Source organism: Cavia porcellus, unplaced genomic scaffold (assembly GCF_034190915.1).
Source record: "Cavia porcellus strain 051 isolate PalLab524CR breed Dunkin Hartley unplaced genomic scaffold, mCavPor4.1 scaffold_1, whole genome shotgun sequence".
Classification (NCBI taxonomy): Eukaryota; Metazoa; Chordata; class Mammalia; order Rodentia; family Caviidae; genus Cavia; species Cavia porcellus.
The window spans coordinates 236,127,175-236,144,346 of record NW_026947484.1 but is presented as its reverse complement, the minus strand read 5'-3'; the positions used below and the strand labels follow the sequence as shown (position 1 = coordinate 236,144,346).

At 38.4% G+C, this 17,172-nt stretch overlaps 1 protein-coding gene across 6 annotated transcripts in view; it reads left to right on the top strand.

Moving 5' to 3' along the window:
• Positions 1-17,172, top strand: part of Ncoa1 (nuclear receptor coactivator 1) — a 251,421-nt gene that overhangs the window by 223,602 nt on the left and 10,647 nt on the right. For all 6 annotated transcript variants that reach the window (XM_063231459.1, XM_063231465.1, XM_063231449.1 and 3 more), the window contains 2 exons: positions 5,529-5,931; positions 10,053-10,227. In XM_063231459.1, coding sequence (XP_063087529.1) covers positions 5,529-5,931; positions 10,053-10,227 — 578 coding nt within the window. The remainder of the gene's footprint in view (positions 1-5,528; positions 5,932-10,052; positions 10,228-17,172) is intronic.

The window sequence follows — 17,172 nt, the reverse complement described above, 5'->3', positions numbered from 1 at the left end:
AACAAAGGCAAACCCAGGTGTTAATGAGGTGGAACAGTTCTAAAACCCATCTACCTAAACTCACTGAAGTGTTAACAGCAGAAGCAGCAAAGCAAATCAGTAAGACCCTAGAAAAAATCAAATCAGAAACAGTATCTCAGCTAATTACATAGATGGAAACCATAATGAAAGACATGGTTAATGACTCTAGAGCAGATACAGATTTAAAAAATTGAGGTGCATAAGGAAACTGATGGAAGCCCTGAACACCCAACATAGGAAAGAAATGGAATTCATGAAACAGATTCAAACAGATATCCAGGAGATTAAAAATGCTATTGAAAGTACATGCAACAGAATGAGCTAATGTGAGGACAGCATATCAGACACAGAAGTCAAGATTTTAGTAAGCAGTCATGAAAAGAAAGATTTCTTGAAAATAGCAAGGGACCATGAAAAATTCATCTAGCAGCTGCCAGATGATGCAAAGAATAGTAACATAAGATTGATCGGAGTCATTGAAAAAGCAAGAGATAATATAAATGACATAAAAAAACCTGTTCACAGAACTGTTTGCAGTCTCACTGTTTGAATGTCCACGCTATATGCTTTAATTTTGTAACTTGAACAACTATTTCTAAGATGACAATATGTATTCTATTACCTAGTGATCTCCTACTGTTTATTTTTTCTGAAATTCTGTATAACTTGTACCCTTTTTCTGTTTTTTTTTTCTTTTTTCTCCTTAAATAAAATTTTTTTAAAAAACCTGTTCACAGAAATAATGGCAGAAAACTTCCCAACCATGGAAAAAGAATTTGACATACAGATAAGTTAAGCATATAGAACTCCAATTAGCCATGATAAAACTCCCTGTACTAAGACATATAATAGTCAAGCTTCCAAAATTCAACACAAGAACAGAATATTAAAGGCTGTTAGAGAAAGAACTCAAGTCATACATAAAGAAAAATCATTCAGAATCACCACACATTTCTCAAGCCCTAAAGTCCAGGGGAGCTTGGAGCGCTTCAAGCCTAAAAGAAAACAACTTCCAAACCAGATTGATCTTTCAAAATCAATATAGAAATAAGGTACTTCCTTGACAAACAACACCTGAAGAAATTCATAACCACCAACCAGCATTCCAAAATGTTCTAAAGGACGTCCTAGACAGAGATAATGAGAACTGCAACTCCATGAACCCCAGAAAAGAATCCATCAGGCCACGCAAGTAATTAAACAGGGAGGGGAAAAGGAGACAACAAGAAAATAACATGACAAGGACAAGTCAACACATATCAGTTACAACCATCACTGTTAATGATCTCAGTTCACCAAAAGAAACAGACTTAGAAGAATGAATCAAGAAGATCCAACAGTATGCTGCATACAAGAAACACACACAAGTCAAAAAGAAATCAATAAAATGAAAGTCAGAGGATGGAAAATGGTACTTCATGTGACAGGAACCCAGAAAAAAAGCAAGCATAGCTATACTATTTGCAGACAAAATAGATTTCAAGACAAGACTGATTAAGGGAGACAAGAAGCTTATTACATCCTTATAAAGGAATAACTCAAGAGGAAGAGATAATAATCATAAATACATATGCACCAAATACCAGCACACACAACTATGTAAAACAAATATTAATAGACATGAAAAACCAAGTAAGCACCATGTCTCAGTAGATGCAGGAAAAGCATTTGACAAAAGTCCAACACCCATTCATGATTTAAAAAAAAGACAGAAAATTGGAATAGATGGTCTTTATCTCAGTCTGATAAAAGCCATTTGTAACAGACAGTCATACTCATTGGACTAACAGGGAAAACTTCCACTCTAAAATCAGGAACAAAACAAGGATGTCCTCTATCACCACTGTTTTTCAATATAGTTTGGGAAACATTAGCCAGAGCAATTAGACAAGAGAAAAACATACAGTAAGAAAAATTAGGATAGGAAAGGAAGAAGTTAAATTATCATTATTTGCAGCTGACATGATACTTTACATCGATGACCCCAAAAAGTACACCAAAAACTTCTAGATTTAAAAAAAAATAAAATAAAATGAAGGAAAATAAAAGAGAATAAAGCCAATCAAAATAAACTAGTGTAAGTGACAGAAGACTTCAAAACCTTATGAAATCAACAACAGTTACCATAATGCCTTTTGTTTTCAAAATAGCTGCAGACACCTTTGGACATAGTAAAAATCGAACAGAACAGAATAGAGTAGAAACAATAAAAGCGAGACAATGAATGCAATGAATGCAATAAAGGGCTTCAAAATAAGCTAATAGGAAATCCAAAATGGCTACCATAATATGTCTTGCTGTCTTTTTAATAGCTGCTCCTGCCATCAGATTTAACATAATCAAAACAAAAGAGAGAAAAACCCAACCCCTGAAAACCATATGGTTTCCAAGTGAGGACCACCTCCTGGTGGCACCTGGTTCTCTCCCCACTACAGTCCGCAGATGAGAGAGGTTTGGGTGTGGCTGCCCCCACTCCTGCAACGGCCAGCACATGGCACTGGTATCCAGGCAGGGATCACTTCCCTGTGGAGCCTGATTCCCTTCCCGCCACAGTCCACAAATGGTGCTGACTCACCAAGATGTCTAGATTTAATAAGGAAATTCAATAGCATACCTGGTTACAAAGTCAGCATTCAAAAATGGACAGCAAGCTGGGCATGCTGGCACATGCCTATAATCCCAGCATTTAGGTGGCTGAGACAAGAAAATTACTGTGAGTTCAAGGCGAGCCTGGGCTACATAATGAGTTCAGGACCAGTCCGAACCACATAGTGAGACACTGTCTCAAAAAATCAAAAAGGAAAAAGAATACGTAGTGCTCTTGTACACAAATAACAAACTCACTGAAAGAGAAATTAGGAAAACAACACCTTTCACAAGAGCATCCAAAAAAAAAAAATGAAATACATAGGGGTCAGTCTAACAAAGGAAGAAAAGACCTTTACATTGAAAACTCTAATACTCTTGAAAAAGGAGATTAAAGAAGATACCAGAAAATGGAAAGATATCCCTCATTCTTAGGTAGGACCAATAATAAAAATGGCCACACTCCCAAAATTGTTATACAGATTTAATGCAATCCTAATCGAAATACCAATAGCATATCTTACAGAACTATAGAAAACAATTCTAAAATTCATTTACAACCAGAAAAGATCTAGAATAACCAAACCAATTATGGGCAACAAAGGCAAGGCAAGGGGCATCACAATGCCTGATTGGAAGTTATACTACAAAGCTACTGTGATTTTAAAAAAATGGTACTGGCAAAAAAAAGAACAAGTATCAATGGACAGATTAGAAAATATAGAAAGAACTTCAGATGTGCTCAGCCATCTTATCTTTGACAAAGGAGCCAAACACATTCACTGGAAGACAGATAGTCTCTTTAATAAAACAGTGCTGGAAAAATTGGCTTTTCACATCCCAAAGCTTAAAACTAGACCAATATCTTTCACCTTGCACTAAAAAAACACTCTTCTGGAAGAGAGAATAGCTAGAACTCTTGAAGACATTGATGTAATTGAAGACTTTATGAACAAAACCCCAGTTGCACCGGAAATACTGCAAAGAACCAACAACTGGAATCTCCTCTTATTAGAAAGCTTTTGCGCAACAAAATAAACTACGAGCAGAAAAAAGAGACAACCTACAAGTATGGGGAAAAAACTTTTGCCATGGGTTCCTCAGACAAAGGACTACTATCTGGATTATATAAAGAACTCAAAAAAACAAACCCCCCAAATTTAAAGACTCAGTCCAAAACTGGACATATGAAATGGATAGACACTTCTCAGATGAAGTAGAAATGGTAGATAAATATATGAAAAAATGTTCAACATTACTGGCCATTTGAGAGATACAAATTTTTAAAAAGCTGAGTCCATCCCCAGAAAGAATGTCTGTTTTAGAGAAAGCAACCAATAACAAACCCTAGCAGTGTTGTGAGGTAAAACAAAGTCTTTTCCACTGTATGTTCCCAAAAGAATGAAAAGCATCATACCAAACAATATGTGTAGATAAGAGCACAGCTTATATTAGCCAAACCTTGGAATCAGCCCAAGTTCCCATCAACTGGTGAATGGTGAAGAAGGTGCAGATTTTTTTATACAATGGAGTGCTACTCAGCCATAAAGATAAGCCTGATACATTTCTGGGTAAACAGGATGCATCTTCAGACCATACTCTTTATAAGTAAAATAAATCAGACCCACCTGTTTAAATATCTCATTGTTTTTCTGATGTAAGAAACTGAACGTATAAATAAGGATCAAAATGTATAGTAGATATTAGGAAATGGGAAGAAAATGTTTAAATGAAAGGGGAAACAGAGAGGGGAGGGGGGAAGGAAGAAAAGGACAAGAAAAAAAGAAGAGAAAGGAAAACAATGGAAAGAAAGCTTTTGTAAATAAAGGAAAGGGGTTGAAGGGAAGAGAATAGTAAAAAAAAAGAAGCAAGGTGTATCATGTACAGGTACAAATTCTTTATGATGAATATTGTCATTACATGCATCTAAAATGTACCAATAAAAAAAGAGAAAGCCGTATTTTACTGTCTTCCAAATTGCACTATATCCAGTTGGTGAGTTTAATTTTAATGGGCCTGTTTGCTATAGTCAGAAGATTGACATCTTCTAAAAAAAGATTGTTGACATACCATGTTACTTTGCTCATTAAACCAAAAAGTAATTTTAATCTAATTTTACCACTGCTTTCCTTATCCGACGTCATAGCTATTTAGCTAGTTACTCTAATGCCTAGATATTCTAGGGCTGCAATAATGATATGAAACAGCTGTTTCCATTTAACTCTTTTGCTATTTTATTTCTAGTTAATTTTCTTCTTAAGTGATAATTTGTCAGGCATTAGGTTTCAAGTTTCTGGTTCTTTTTTAAATAAAATTTGTAGATTTTTCTAATTGTAAATGTATGCATATTCACTCTAAATAATTTGGGGAATGTAGAAAATAATGAAATTTAAAATCATTTATAATCATCCTTTACTTATTTAAATAAAGTGGCATAAATGATTTCAGCAAGAAAGTGGAAAAATTAAGTTTCTCCATACCAGAAACAATAAATTTTTTCAAAATGAAAAAATCTAGCAATGTAATGTCAAATTGAATTGAGACAATCAAGTACATTTTCTTTCACATCCTTATGGTTCTTTCTCTTAACAGTTTTCTTGGCCTATATTACAAAACTAATTAATATATAGTCTCTATGACTCTTCTCATTTTTTCCCACTTCAATTAGGAATTTGCATTTAACCATCTTTTTGGGTAGATACCATCTTAGTGTTTCTCAGCTACTTTTAATCTACAAAGTGTCTTTAATTCATAATTCATTTTCTCTCCTGTAAGTATTATTTAAGAGGTTTCTGTTCCGTTTTAATTTGCCTTGTACAATAATAATTATTGTCCCAAGCTCTCAGCATTTGTCTTGTCAGCTTTCAAATGTAATGACTGTAATAATGTTAGTAAGTACAAGATTTTTTCCTCCTTTGTAGCCACCCCTGAATGCTCAGATGTTGGCCCAGCGTCAGCGGGAGCTGTACAGTCAGCAGCACCGGCAGAGGCAGCTAATACAGCAGCAACGAGCCATGCTCATGAGGCAGCAGAGCTTTGGGAACAACCTCCCTCCCTCATCTGGACTGCCAGTTCAAATGGGGAGCCCCCGTCTTCCTCAGGGTGCTCCACAACAATTCCCCTACCCACCAAACTATGGTACAAATCCAGGAACTCCACCTGCTTCTACCAGCCCATTTTCACAACTGGCAGCAAATCCTGAAGCCCCCTTGGCCACCCGCAGCAGCATGGTGAGCAGAGGCATGGCAGGAACCATGGGAGGACAGTTTGGCACTGGAATCAGTCCTCAGATGCAGCAGAATGTCTTCCAGTATCCAGGATCAGGTAGGAGGGCATAGCTGATGTTGCTTTTCTGGGTAACGCACCCACAGTAATTCACAAAAAGCCTGTGCTGGGTCATTCATGCACATGTCCACCGAGGCAGTGTGCAGCGGAGGACAGGCTTCAGTATGGAGCCCGGAGGGCCAGGCCCCAGATTCAGCTCTTGCCACTGAATGGTTGAATGTTTGAGGCTTATTTCTCTTCAGCAGCTGATGTGATTAAGTTAGAGGATTTATAAGGACATGTCTGACATGAAAATGTTTAACATTTTCTATGCAAAATAGAGTCTCTTATTTTTTTACTTTCTCTTACAAAGCCCCTTGAGAACTAATTGAAGTCATCCCCAGACAGTCAGTTTTAGAACATTAATTCAAAATTTGCATGTAGTTTTCTCCTTGTGATTTTTCTGATAGTTTACATAAGGGTTATTAAGTATAATAAGTCTTACTAAGTGTCTCACACTTTTCACTGGTGTCACAACTTTCAACTGCTTAGGCGACAGCTTCTTCTGCAGTGAACATTCTAATTTCCAGAAGTTTTTCTTTTTAATTTTTTGTTCTTTTCTTAGCCCTAGATTTTTACATTTCTTTTCTGTCATGTTGAGATTCCAAAAAATAATGACAATTTTAAACATTGGTTTGATCATACTTTCACACAAAATTAATGACAGGTTGCTTTAAAAAATGCAAATAAGCGTCTTGATCATAAAAGTAAAAGTAAAAGAAGCAAACTTTAAGACCACTTAAAAATGGATTTGTGAGACACTGCTGTTTGACTTGCCCACAGTGCACCCATCTGCCATAATTCTTCTATCTGATGCCTGAGCTGTTCTCCCTGACCAACTTTTTTGATTGACAAAAAGTATTTTTCACAAAATACGAATTTTTTTCTGTGAAAGTCAGCATTCAAACTACAGACAAAACCCAAAAAGTAAGTACAGTAAGAAATAGTTCATCCATTTCCAAACTGAAATGAAATAACAGGGCCATACATCCTTCCATAATCGCCTCAAAGTAATACTGTGAAGTAATTTATTAGGCTTTTAGGAGAGAATAACATTTAAAAATACGATGTTTTTAACTTTTGCTCTAAATTTTAAATTTGCTCTCATATGGCTAGGATTCTGATTAGAGAGCTTCAAGACCAGGTTTTGAGTTGGTACCAATTCAAATTCAGAACAGTTGTGACCTTTTCAGATCACTCCATCCAAAACACACACGCACACACCGATTTATGATACTTTAAGGAAATTCAAATGTAGGATTTCTTTGGTATTTCTTAGTTTTACGCTTCTGTTGCCAGTGAATTTTCCACCAGAAGTTCTAAAACATATGTGTCCTAACATGTTTCAGGGCTTGATAAATTTAAGCCCATTAGTGTAATTCGGCTCCACTGTTTGTGTAAATGAAGTTTTATTGGAACACAGCCATGCTCACTGGTTTATACTGTTCACATACTTACTAGGTTGTCCATGGCTGGCTTCACACAAAGAGTAGTTGTTACAGAAACCTTACGGCCTGCAAAACCAAAACTGTTCACCATCAGGCCCTTAGCAGAAACATTTGCTGATTCATGTGTTAATAACAGTAAACTAAAGATGGGTACATTAGCTTTGCTCTGCATTTCTCAGCTTATTATAGGCCCAAATTAAATGAAGGGACATGTAGGTAATAGGAAAGGCAGAGTATGTGTTCTTGTATTTTTGAAAACAAAAAAACCTTTCAAGACTATATGCCATAATGAATGCACAAGAATAGAATTAAACATCAAAATTGCTTTATACAAAGATAATATTCAAAATAAACAGGGAATTTCTTTTTTTAATGGGTTCCTCGAAGCCAGCCTAGTGGTCTCTCTTATATGAACTGAATAAATATGCTACTGCACGTGTTGTGAGTCATCTTCTTCTGGGCTCCAGAAACCTCCATGTGCTAACGGCTTCATTTTCTTCCACTGAACCAGATTTTAGCTCCAGTACTGCTGTACTAAGCAGGCACGCTTGCATTTCCAAACCTGTAACACGTCTGTATTTCCCCTCCCTCCATATCTCAGTGTTCCAGCTGCAGCAGACTTCCTGAGTTCAAAGAAAGAACATGCACCTTGTTCTCTTTTACTTTTAGGCCTCTAGACTTCCTGTGCTCGCGTTATGAAATGTCTTTCCTTTTTCATTCCTGTTCCTTCCTCCTCTCAGATATGTTTCCTCTGGAAATCCTGCCCAGATAACCCGGCCGTAAACACTTGCCGCCCGGTCTTACCACTTCCAACCTGGTTATCTTTCTTTTTTTTTTTAATCTTTCTTTTAAAATAGCGTGAATAAAGGTTGATCGTTTCTCCATGCTTTACACAGTGGTCTGTCAGTGAGCAGATGTTCAGTGTGTCTTTGAAGAAGCACATCGATGGAAGCATGAATTCTAATTCTGTTTGCTGCTGTCAGGAGGCTCTGTGCTCATTGTGGTAGAGCAGGGAGAGTTAACACAGGCCAGAGAGCCACGGTACTAGAAGGAACTAGATTTCAGTTTCTAATAAAAAAGTTAACGTTTGAATTTTTAATGTATTGCAGTAAAAGGGACAAGATCTCTCTCCAGCTACCACTCCCAGCTTCAGACATGCTTACCGCTTTCTGAAGAGAAGACACTTTGCAAAGCAAGTACAGAAAAGTCAATTCAAAACTTAGCCAGAACTACATAGTGAGACCATGTCTCAGATAAACCAAAAAATTAAAAATAATAAAATATCCATAAAACCAAAATCATTCTTCTAAGAAAATCATAATGTCTGAGATGGAAAAACACATTAGATGAAAAACAGTAAAATCTACAAAGAAAAAAAATGAATTTGAAGGAACATAACAATGAAAACTATCCACAGACAGAAAACTGTTCCAAGAGAAATAAACTGAAAAGCAAAGAGCTCACTCCAAATTGATCCTATAATTCAGCAGAGTCCCCATCAAAATTTGAGCGTGCTTTTTGAGGCGAGTGATAAGCTTGTGCTAAAATGGAGCTAGGCATGGTGGCACATGCCTGTAATCCCAGCCCCCAGGGAAGCTGAGGCAGGAGGATTGCCATGAGTTTGAGACTAGCCTAGAATACATAGTAAGACCCTGTCTCAAAAAACCTAAATTAATTAACTGATTAATTAAATGTATGTGGGAGTGCAAAGACTTTTAATAGCCAAAACAGTTTTTCAAAAGACAGATTGGATAGTTACCTGATTTTAAAAATTACTGTGAACTACTCAGGAGGCTGAAGCAGGAAGATTGACAAAAGTTTAAGGCTAGATTGGCTACATTGTGAGTTCAAGGTCAGCCTGCACTGCATGGTGCCTCAAGCATTTTTTAAAATTTTAAATTAAAAATTTTTAATCATTCTGCATTTACAATGGATGAATTTCATGTTACGTAGATAATGTTTCAGTAAAACTTTGAAAAGGAAAGAGAAAGGAAGAAGAATACTGGAAGACTGAGGAAGTGTGCACAGCAGAACTTCCATTTTTCATTCTCAAATATGGGTTTTACTCACCTAATGGTTTTCCTTTTTAAGTTACTTTTGTTACCTAAATAACGTGTGTATTCACACGTTTTTACACGTAAAAATTCATGTTAACAAAGTGACTGCTAAATAACCCATCTGCCTGCTAAGTGACACCCGTGGCGGCACCTTGACCCTTGACTATTGTGACGAAACCAAAAGAACCAGAAAAGGATTGAAAAGAAGTGACACCCAGATTCCCAGAGAAGACATGAGGGTTTGTTTCCCCCTGGATTAACCTCCCTCTCCCCTCATTTCTCTTATGCTGTACATATATAATCTCCAGACTCAAACAGCTCAAGAAGTCAGTTTGTAAGTTCACCCCTCACTTTCTCCTGTTGGCCTTTGCTGTTCCAAAAAGAAAAACATCATGCATAGTCCTTCTAAGCAAATCAGTATACCAATGAGTGGGAAACGTTCTTCCAGACTTGTATGTTTATCTGTGTTTATAAAAGTTATCGTGGCTTATTTTAAAAGACTTCATTTTCTCTACTTTGTTGAAAAACATATTGTGATAGATTCTAGAGCTTATTCATAATGGGGGTTAGTAAGCATACAGTATATTTACATGAGTTACTTTGTGTCAATTTTCAGGAATGGTTCCCCAAAGTGAGGCCAACTTTGCACCGTCTCTAAGCCCAGGCAGCTCCATGGTGCCAATGCCAATCCCTCCTCCTCAGAGCTCGCTGCTTCAGCAAACTCCGCCCACATCTGGGTACCAGTCACCAGACATGAAGGCCTGGCAGCAAGGAGCAATGGCCAGCAACAAGTAAGGGGCAATTCTTTTTTTTTTTTTTTAATTTTATTTAAGGAGAAAAAAAAAAAAAAACAGAAAGGGTACAAGTTATACAGATTTACAGAAAAAAATAAACAGTAGGAAATCACTAGTTAATGGATTACATATTGTCATCTTAAAAATAATTGTTCAAGTCACAAAATTATAGCATGTAAAGTGGACATTCCAACAATGAGACTGCAAACAGTTCTGTTCAATGATCCAATAAAACTCAGTGATATCATTTTCTATCTTATACACTTAAATATACATGCAGTTATATCATTTAGAGCACTTTCATTTTCTCTCTTTTGTACAATGACAATTACACATTTTGGGTTTTGTTGCTCCCACAGTTCTTATTACTTTTTTGGAAGGGAGTAGAACCAAATGTGACATAACAGAACAGAGTCAATCAAATCAAAAGGGTGGACATAATAGATAATGTAAAAGCATAATACAAGGTAATCAATAATGGTTACCATAATGCCTCCCGCTATCTCTAATAGAATTGCCTATATCATCAGTTATAATAAAATTGAACAAAACAGTAAAGAACAAAACCGACAAAACCAAAACATTGGAGACATTATAGGTCTTCAAAAGTAGATAAAAGTCATTGAGAATGGGCGTCATAATGAATCTCACTGTCTTCACAGCTGTTGCCTAAACTTTCGAACCTGGTACTATCCAGCAAAACAGAATAGGGGGACATCAGTCAAAAACAAGATGGTGAGAGTAATACAGGGCTTTAAATCAAGATAATGGAAAGTCAAAGTGGGTTACTATAATATATCCTGCTATTTTTATTTATTATTCCCTTAATTAAAAGGATGAAAATAAAAAAGTAAATAATGGAGTGGAGATTAAGATAAAAGAGGGCATAACAGCAAAATAGCACAGATCAAAACATAACCATTTAAGCAGGATAGTGTTTCACCACAAGATAATCCTGACATAAAAGTAGTTACCATATTGTCTCTTTTCTTGAAATCCTTGAGTACAACTTCGTATACTGTAGCATCAAATATATCAAAACAATGTAAAACCATTTAAGAGAATGACAGCATTACAGGGTATTTAGAATCAACTAACAGAAAATGAACAATGGTTTCTGTATAATCTCCTTGTCTTTAAAAGTTTTTGCTTATACTATCGTACATAATAAAATCCAATAAGATACAACCTGTTTAGACCAATGGAGACAGAAGAACAAAAGCTTAATGAGACTTCAAAACAAGATGATACTAAATCAGTATTACCTATTAAGACGTCATTTTCTCCAAAATAGCCGTTCCTATCATCCAATCTTCTCTGCCTCATTTCTATTGAGCTCTTTTTCTATCATTAGTTGTCAGTTTGTCTTCTTCATTTTGTTCTCTGCTCCATTCATTGTGGCCTCCCCGCCACTATTTCTGGATTCTTTGTATTTTTCTTTTTTAAAATATCCTGCAATACTCTCTGTAGAGTTGAATTGGTGGTTGCAAATTCCCCCAGTTCCTCTTTATCCTGGAAGCACCTTGTTTTTCCATCAATTTCCAGGGACAGTTGTGCAGGATATATCAATCTTGGCTGGAGATTATTATCTTTCAAAGCTTGAATTATTTCCCCCCACGCTCTTCGTGATTTGATGGTTTGTGCAGAGAAATCTGCTGTAATTCTGATGGGTGTTCCCTTGTAAGTGGTCTGTTTCTTGTCTCTGACAGCTTTTAATATTCTGTTCTTGTATTGAATTTCTGGAATTTTTATTATTATATGCCTGGGTGTTGCTCTGTTTGGGTTGTAGGTGGCTGGGGTCCTGTATGCCTCATACATCTGAGTATCTTTACCTTTTGCTAAATTAGGAAAATTCTCCTGGATTATTTCTGTGAGTAGCTTTTGTAATTCATTTGTTTGTGTCCCTACTTCTTCTTTTATGTTCTTAATTCTTAAGTCATGGATCCTCTTTATCATCTTCTAGTCTTTCTATTATTGCTGTTTGTTTCTTTCTTACTTTTAAGAAGTTTTTCATTTCATTCTCCCATATTACAAATCTGCCCTCCAGTTCAGATAGTCTGTCCTTAGTTTCTTTCAAGCTGTTATGCCAGTTTTCGATAGAGTTTTTAGTTTCCTGGTAGTCCCTTTGAACCTGCTTCACATATTCTATGCTTTCTCTATTTTCTCCATCTAACAATTCTCCCCTCTTTTTCTATTCTTCCATTCCACCATCTGTTTTTTCTTGGGTGGTGCTTAGCATTTCTCTAACTATTGTGCTTACTTCTAGCTTCAGGTCATTAATAACTTCATTCCTGAACTGATCTATGAGGCTCTCTAGATGGCGCTTTATGTCTGTTGGTGCGGTGTCCGCTATTGCCTGTTTCTCAGGATTGGGGGCCGAGGAGCCTTTCTTGTTACTGCCTCTTCCCATATTCTTTGTTCCTTATATATGCAAGCTTATATAGGAGGCCCAGCTTCCCTCTCTGTCAGCCACAGCCTCGTAAGGGGCAATTCTTACCTCTGTCCATTCCTACTCTCCGCAGCGCAGAAGTCTGGATCGCTGATTACTGGCTGCTTCCATTTGCATAAGGGGAAAACCTGAGCTTTATGTTTTCAACAAAGAAAAGTAAATTTTAAATCTTTGAACTATTACATCGTTAAGGCAAAATTATGTGTTTACAGCACAGAAAAGTGGTTGAGTGGCCCACAATCTTTTCATACTATTTCCCAGCGCATCTCAAGAATATACCGGACTCCATCACTAGCAGAGCTTTGCTGGGACACATGTAGACAGAGGTTAAAGGTCTCCCTTTATGAGCTGGGCACTCTCACGTACAGTCGTCGGGCCTCAGCAGGAGGGCAGCTTAGTATGGATGGAGCTCAGTGGTAGAATATTTGGCAGGCAGCAAGGGCAAGGCCCTGGGTTCCATCCCCCGTACCACCAAAATAAAAAACCTTTATAAGAACATTTTTAAACCTCAGAAATATAAACCAAGGTTATTAAAATGTGGGAATTTAATAGAGCGAGTAATGGGCCCATGGTATGTTCGAAAGATTTTAAAGTAACAACAAAGATATTAAAGCTTTTGGGTCACTCTGCCCCATTTTGAAAATTTAGATTTTCATGTGGCCTCATCTTACCCATTTTGCTTAGAATTATCACACTGAAGTCTTTTTCTCCCAGATCTTGGCTGCTGAACTTTTCACATACCGCTCGAGTTTTATAAGGATTTTAATTTGGGTGTGTCTTGGTTCTGATGACAGGGGAACCATTTAACCTGACAACATAATAAGTAAAGCAGCTAAAATTGAAAACAGAAGGCCATATTCTCTCCAAGTTCACTGAAAGGTGAGAGAGGAAGTCTTTCTGTTAGAGAACTGTGTGGCACTTAGCAAAGATGGTATATAAATTAGGCAGGAAGGGAGTAGTCCACGTAACATACAAGAGGAATTCAGTCCCGAGTGTGCTCTTATCCCCACCTCCTGGACTCACTTTGGATGTCCGTAATTCTGACTTCTCCCTTACAGCAACTCTCAGCTCCCTGTCGGCCTTCCCTCTGCTGCTGTCATATCTGGCAAAAACTCCTTCATGAAATCCAGCTGAACCCTGGCTGTCTGCCTCCACCTAGGTGCTTCAGTACAGCTCAGGTGTGGAGTGCTTACCTAGCATCCACAGGCCCTGAGTCTGAGTCCTCAGCCCCAGAAAAGAAAAGGCCAGATTAAAAACACAGTCTTGCCTCCAGGTCTCAGTAACCCATTACTCTGCTCCCTCTAGAGTTCAGTTCCTTAAAAGACTGTACTGTATCTCCCTCCAGCGCTCCCACTCCTTGTCGAACCAGTCAGGCGTTCTTGTCAAGATGATTAATGCCCTCTACACTGTCAAGGCAGCGTTTGTCAATAGCACATTTATCATTTCCGTTTTGTTTCTTAATTTTTTGTGGTGATAGGAATCAAATCAGGACCTCATATGTACTGCACAAGTGTACTGCTGCTGAGCTATATTCCTCCCCCATTTATCTTTGGGGGAAAGGGGTGTTGAACCCACGGCCTTCACACTGAGTTACAGACCTTTTTTGTTTTTTATTTTGAGACAGGGTCTTGCTAAATTACTAAGTTGCCCAGGGTGGGCTTGAAGTTGGAGTCCTCCTGCCTCAGCCTCCTAGAGTAGGATTAAAGTGTTTTACCTAGCTTCATTTATCATTCCTTGAAGCTCTTTCTTCATTTGGTTTCTGGGACAATTTTCTCACTTGAAAGTTCATCCTCCCTCTGAGTTTTTTTGCTGAGAGTATCATTTGCTGGAGACATTTCCTTGACCTGCAGAGTTCGTTCTAGGACCTCTTTCCCATATCAGCTCATTCTCATGGTCACATCATAGTCTTAACCATGGTAAATGTCTGTCTCTATCTTATTACCCTCAGAGTTAAATCTGCAGCCCAGCCAAATCCCCAGACCTACGTAATCCCCAGCTACCTAATGGACATCGCCACTTAGGAGCTTAAAAACCTCTCCACCGTGGCTGAGTCTCCTCATGTACCCAGCAGAGCTCCACAAACCAGGCAGAGTCAGCTCTGCACCCACCACTCTGCGGCAGTCCCCAGCTCACTCGGAGTACGAAACAGGGCCCCTAAAGCCCTTGTCCTCTTGCTACTGGGTACATGTCTGGCCTCACACATGTTCCTCCCCCTCGTTCAGCCTCTTCAGCTTCTGTTTATTCTGCTGTTCTTCACGTGTGCCAAGTCCATTTCAAACTCAGTGCCTCTGCATTCTGCAGTTCCTTGGTGCCTCACACTTCAAGGCTCTCCTTGAAATTCGCCTTGTTTGACATACACATAAAATGCAAGCTGGGCATAATGGCACACACTTGTAATCCCAGCACTCAAGAGGCTGAGGCAGAAGATCACCGTGAATCTGAGGTCACTCTGGGCTCCATAGCAAGTTCAGGGGTAGCCCAGACTCTACATAGCAAGACCCTATCTCAACAAAAAACAAAACAAAACAAGTGTTGCATGATTCATATTTCATGGACCATCATTTCTGAAACCACCATTCTCCATGCTGATGCCTCCTTCCCATTCTTCACTTTTCCCCATCCCAAGTTGCTTCTCGGATTCAGATTCAAATGTGGACAGGACCTTTTGTTGTATTTCAGTAGTCTGGCTTTCCCAAATAATTTAGGGGAAAAATAATTGCTGTCAACTATTCAAAATCCATGCTTTCATATTTGGTTCATGTGTAGATTGGTCAACATAGACACATACACTACTGCAGACAGTGACCGCTCATTATTAAACTGTGTAAAATACCCCAAGAAACATGAGAAAAGTGCTTCTCCAGCAGATAACCCGCAGTCTAGTTGGTGACAAGGAAGGTCAGAATAAAGCATGAAGCAGTCAGCAGTGCTGAGTGGACTGATGTGAGGTGCCCAGATGCCGTCACGTGGCTCTTTCTCATTCACTGGTCACAAGAGAAAGAAACCCTGGAGCTGGGCCGGGGTTCTGTGTAACACTCGTCGGAAGGGACAGACCTAACACTTCCTGGCGTTTTAAAAGGCCAGGACAGCCTGTTGTTTACCTTCTGTTTCTCAGAGTTATTCAACGGGACTCTTCCCTCCTTGTTAGTACCTGTAAAATCTATGGGACCTGCTCTAGGCCAGTCTTCATCTCTCTTCCTCATGTTTAGAGATTGCCACTTCACCTGGGAAAACTGGTCACTTCTACAAGGCAGACAGGAGCACAGAGTGAGGGAAAGTCCCTGTAAACATTGAGCTCAAGGGGCCACTAACCTAGATCCTTCCCAGGGAGCAACTCAGGCTGCAGAGGACCTTGGCCTCCTTCCCCTGGTGGGAGGCATGAAAATGAAACTAGCAGCACTTTTGAAACAACTTTAGCTAATATACGGCCCCCAAATACAAAAGGAAATGAAGCCCTAAAGCTTTTATCAACAACTCTGACGTCACTCCAGTGGTGCAGTGATTTACACAGCCTTTCTCTTCATGGTGATCATTTATATATCAGTTGACAAATGAGCGTTATCTAAGACACAAGTGTTCTCATTAGATGAGTGCACTGCTGGGTTTTCTTACTGTTGGCTGTGAAACCACTGCTCCACAAGCACGCATACTATGCAGATGTGGATAGTCCTCTGGTGCATTCTTGAGCATTCCTAGGTGTAGGACTTTCTATGAGCATTTATGTTACAATTACTTAAGAAAAAATGTGCTGCTTTTCTTTAGATGAGATGAGTAGGCTGTTGACCTGTTAATTTCAGTCTGAGTCCCTCAATGTATAGGCAGCTGTAAATATCAGTACATCCTGTTTGCCGTTTGAGAGCTAACAAGGAATATAAGCCATGATGAGGAAAATCATTTTTGGAATCAGATCTCCCAAATTAACAGTTGGTTTATAATCATAGAATAGGTAATAGTGTTTCGTGTATCATATGCAAGCTTAAATTCATATCATTTTCCTTTAGATGTATATATTTGTATCCTGAGAATTTTCAGTGTTCACATACAAAGTTGTAAATTGAACTAGTTTTAAAAGGTTCCATACTATTCTACCTACTTATACACATTGATTTCAAATTTGAGGCCAGGCCCACTCAGGAGCCTCATGCAGAATTGTCATGAGTTTCTAGGCTAGCCTAAGGCTACATAGTGAGTTCAAGACAGCCTGAACTAAACAGCAAGACCATCTAAAACAAAACAAAATTGACAGCTTTATTAAAACAACAGTTGACAATTTGGCCATGAACAAGGAAGTCAGTAAAGACAACCCTCTGAAAGACATTAATTGCCAGCCAGGCATGGTAGCACACCTGCAATGCCAGCACTCAGGAGGCTGACGCAGGAGGATTGCTGTGAGTTTGAGGCCAGCCTGGGCTATATAGGGAATTCAAAGTTAGCCTGAACTACATAGTGAGACTGACTCAGTACACCAAAAACTCAAGAGACAAACAAAAAAG